Below are 4,741 nucleotides of genomic sequence, written 5' to 3' on the forward strand. Positions count from 1 at the left end.
CGCGCCTCGCTCAGCCAGTGAGCGGGAACCGGTCTGTATATGGGATCCGAACCCTCGGACAGAAGCGCCGCCGTGCTTCCCAAGCGGCGCACTATCCAGTGCGCCACCGGGCCGGCCCCATCTTACTCATTAAATGAATTGTTTTGTGCTGGATAGGGTCACATCTCGTGAATTGGCTTTTAAGTATTTCATCACGCAGTGATGACCTCAGACCTAAACGAGTGCTTGATTCAGTGAGAACAAAAGAGACAAAATCCATTCTTCTCATGAAGATTTATAATGAAGTGTATTTAATAGTGATGACTTTGTTCTTTCCACAAAATTATAGACAGGAAGTGGGGTTTTCCCCCCCAAAATTTTTTTTCCCAAAGTTTCAAGTATTATTCGCAAGGAATAATTTATATAAATCCTTACTTAAGTGATGTTAACTCCTGGATAGGTAATGGAAACATCTATGGCAAAGTTTAGGACATCTTTGGCTACAGTAAACTGAGAAGCCATTTGTGTCTAAAACTAAAAGTCTTAAATTTCAGATTTGTGAAATTGACATTTCTTGGTAACTTTGTTTATCCTGATTCTTTTCTAACATAATAGAAACAGTTATATTTGAAATGGAGCACTTTAATCAAAGTTTTCTTTGGTAGCCTGTACACAATTGTTGATAGTTCATTCGGTGGTATATTTGGCACCTGTTGGATATGATAAAAGCTGTGATTATGAATAAAATTCCCAAAATTATTGTCTGCTGACATACAGCTATTTTATCCATTATGTACTAGAACATGAATACATCATTGAATTCTCTCCCACCTTAAGTGGAGGAAATGGCCAAAAATTAGGGCATTTGGTGCTAAAATTTATTATGTGATACCAGCATTATAGAGAGATTCTAAAATATACATATGCCTAAATTACGATATATTGATCCTGGCAATACTAGGAATTTTCATAATCTAACTTCCTTTTAATGCAGCTCTTTCTGTATTAATCAAAACTATTTGAGCAAGTTCCAGGTATGTCGTAGTATGATGCAGCGGAAAGAGAAAGGGCTTTGGAGGCAGGCTTACTCAGATTCATCAACCAGTTTTGCTTCTTATCAGCTATGTAACCTAAGTTATGTTGCTGTCCTCGAGCCCCCGTTTTCTACTTTTTAAAATGGGCTATTAAGATACTCATTGCAAAGGCTGATATAGGAATTTAAGGTAATATATGTGAAGTGATTAACAGTGCATAGAACATAAATACTCAACCGTTTTTTATTGTGATTCATCAGCTTTGTGTCAGCCACCACATTCTAGGAGTAAAGTGAAAGGTTCTTTACTCTCTCCTCAAGGATCCTGAAGTCTGGTGAGAAAGTCAATTGAAATACAGTGATAGGGCCGACCCTGTGGCGCACTCAGGAGAGTGCAGCGCTGGGAGCGCAGCAGCGCTCCCACCTCGGGTTCGGATCCTATGTAGGGAGGACTGGTGCGCTCACAGCTCTCACTGGCTGAGCGTGGTGCGGCCGGTCTCAAAAAGGACAAAAAAAAAAAAAAAAGAAATACAGTGATAGATAAAAAGTACTGTGGAAGCCCAGAAGAATGGGATTAAGCTGAGACACCCAGTGCATAATAATATCCTTAGTTTAGGGGCTAACAGAACAAGCTTGGCAGCCACACTGCCTGGATTCAAATCCTGCTGTACTGCCATTTACCCTGGACAAATTGCTTAATCTGTCTATCTCACTTTTCTCATCTGTAAAATGGGTATAATGGTATCATATGGCATTGTAAGGATTAAGTGTGTTAATGATGTAAAGCCCTTAGAAAAGTACCTAAGAAGTCCAAGCACTCAATAAATGTTAGTTCTCATTATTCCTGGAGAAAATGCAAGTACCTTTGATTTAATGAAGCAAAAAATATTTATTCTTTGGCACTCATCTGTGCCTATGTCCTAACTGCTAAAAATCCACTTCCTATACTAGCTACTCTTCTTTATATTTAATTTTATGTAGTCAATATTTAACATAAATTGAAAGATCAATTTGGCCCTGTAGGAGTTTTTTCTAGGAAACTTTTAATACTTATATTTGTACATATTTGATTTAAAGTGAAAAGGAATTTATTAATTAGTTATTTTATTGTTAACATTTAAACTAATAAATAAAACTCGTAGTTGAAAGAAAATCTCAAAACAACTGCATAGTTGTTTTAATTCTTATCTTCTTTTCAGTATATTTAGTTAACACTTGAAAAAAAGAATAAATATGCATATCTAATAACAAACTTATTGAGAATGTTCAACATAGAATGAGGTGTTCATTCTATATAGAGATTAGAATGAGAAATAAAAATAAAAATTAGAATGAGAAATTCTAATTTTTATCTATTCTGATTTACATATCTTGTATACTTTAAATTCATTTCCATTTCAACATGAGTTGGAACCTGATAATAAAGGAAAAAATTATAACTCAGAGTTGTGAGGGTCACATGAGAAAATATAAGAAATGGCAGATGTAATGCTGTGCAAATGATATTGTCATCACACGTTTAAAAGAGATGAAATGGCATAAAGCATTTGAATTGGATGAGAAAAACAAAAATGAGTCATTGAATCCAAGTGTTACTAACAAAAGAAAACTCGAATTCTAATTTAGTCATGGCCTTGTTTTTAAAAGACAATATATGACAAATATTGTTTGAACAATGAGGCTTTTCTTTCACAGTTCAAAAATGAAATTATATAAATTAATTCACTTATAAACGGTTCAGCCAACAGCCACACAAGGGCAGAGTACTTCTGCAGGAGAAAAGTGGATGAAGTGCTCAAAAGCAGCTTGTGGTTTCCTTGCATTTTTACATGAAATTGTCTTTTAGTATTCTTAAAATGTGGGAATGTTTGGAAAAGGTATTTGTTGTGAATCACTTCTTTGTCTGGGACTGAAGATCCAAAACATCTGAATCTGTGCTCTCAAATTTCCATACTTGATTTTCTTTCTAAAATATGTCACATGGCCCCACAGCTTTGGTCTCTCATAAAATAAAATACAAGTAATGAATTTTAGGTTGAGAATAAAAGCACATCAACCTATAAATGTATTTGTGAATTTAATAGAATGTTTGCTAAAGATGTGAGCACTTTCTATATAATATCCATAAAGATTTTAGAACCCTAGTAATTACTGAAATAATAAGGCTCTTACTTCACTCATTGTGAGCACTTTCTATATAATATCCATAAAGATTTTAGAACCCTAGTAATTACTGAAATAATCTTAAGGCTCTTACTTCACTCATACCTTAGAAAACAGCCACCAAATGACCAAGAATCTACTGAGTGGGATTAAATTCCTGCAGATCCACTGGATTTATCCTTTTTCTTAGGTGATAAAAAAAATATATCTGGGGCATTAGCCATAAGTAATACTGCTATAAACAAAAGGACAGCTTGGTTTGCTGTGAGCAGATTGAACAGCCTAAGAGGAATATGAGATTCAGTTTATAGACACATTAGAATATTTGCCTAACCTCCTTCTGAACAGTCTAGTACTGATCAGGAAACTCATATCTTGCTTTGCAGTGTAAGCAAGGCTTAAAGCAGAACACCACATATCAATGGGTGATAAAATTAAATTGTTCTTTGGATTATGTATGGAAGTCCTTTTTTCCCCTCTCTTTATAGATTCCAAATCCTCTATTTGATCTAGCTGGAATAACATGTGGACACTTTCTTGTACCTTTTTGGACCTTCTTCGGCGCAACCCTGATTGGAAAAGCAATAATTAAAATGCATATCCAGGTAATTATACCCCTTGATTCACTGCCTAATGATGATGAATCCATTACAAGGCACTGAAATATATGCTCATGCCTAAGCAAATTGTTAAGTTACTGTTTCTGCTTCTTTTGGTTGGTAGCTTACTTAGCTAATAAAGCATGGAATGTCGTTTGAAGGTTAATCAAATCTCCTTGTTTTCTTTCTTACCTCCCTCCCTCCTTTCCTTCCTCCTTCCTTCCTTCCTTCCCTCCCCCCTCCTTTCTTTCTTTCTCTTTCTCCCTCTCTCCTTCTCTCCCTCTCCTCTCCCTCTTTCTTCTCCCTCGCTCCTTCTCTCCCTCTCTCCTCTCCCTCTCTCCTTCTCTCCCTCGCTCCTTCTCTCCCTCGCTCCTTCTCTCCCTCGCTCCTTCTCTCCCTCGCTCCTCTCCCTCGCTCCTTCTTTCCCTCTCTGCTCTCCCTCTCTCCTTCTCTCCCTCGCTCCTTCTCTCCCTCGCTCCTCTCCCTCGCTCCTTCTTTCCCTCTCTGCTCTCCCTCTCTCCTTCTCTCCCTCGCTCCTTCTCTCCCTCTCCCTCTCCTCTCCCTCGCTCCTTCTCTCCCTCGCTCCTTCTCTCCCTCTCTCCTTCTCTCCCTTGCTCCCTCCTTCCCTGCCTGTGAAATTATTTTTCCAAGACATCTACCAAACAAAAATAGTGTTTCTGTGCAGGAAGATGCACATCATTTTCACATACATAGTCCCCCAAAATGTTCTTTCTTTACTGGCCACAAGCTGAGAGAGCATTGCCTTTCACTAATTCTTATTTTCTTTCAGATATTCTATATAGCACTTCCTCTCATGGCACTGATATCCTTTACCGAAAATAAGCCAGATGTTAGTGTGGGGAAGAAAGGAGACTCTGAAGAGGCGAGGAGATGTGGGTTGTGGTTAGAGAAGTGAGAATCTGCTAGTTTTCAAAACCACTCGGAACAAAATCCTAGGATAGGTGTG

At 37.7% G+C, this 4,741-nt stretch overlaps 1 protein-coding gene across 1 annotated transcript in view; it reads left to right on the top strand.

Moving 5' to 3' along the window:
• Positions 1–4,741, top strand: part of LOC103610878 (vacuole membrane protein 1) — a gene marked incomplete at both ends in the record, with an annotated part of 53,322 nt that overhangs the window by 42,162 nt on the left and 6,419 nt on the right. The window contains one exon of the mRNA XM_008594947.1: positions 3,664–3,780. Coding sequence (XP_008593169.1) covers positions 3,664–3,780 — 117 coding nt within the window. The remainder of the gene's footprint in view (positions 1–3,663; positions 3,781–4,741) is intronic.

This window comes from Galeopterus variegatus, unplaced genomic scaffold (assembly GCF_000696425.1).
Source record: "Galeopterus variegatus unplaced genomic scaffold, G_variegatus-3.0.2 Scaffold11950, whole genome shotgun sequence".
Taxonomy (NCBI): Eukaryota; Metazoa; Chordata; class Mammalia; order Dermoptera; family Cynocephalidae; genus Galeopterus; species Galeopterus variegatus.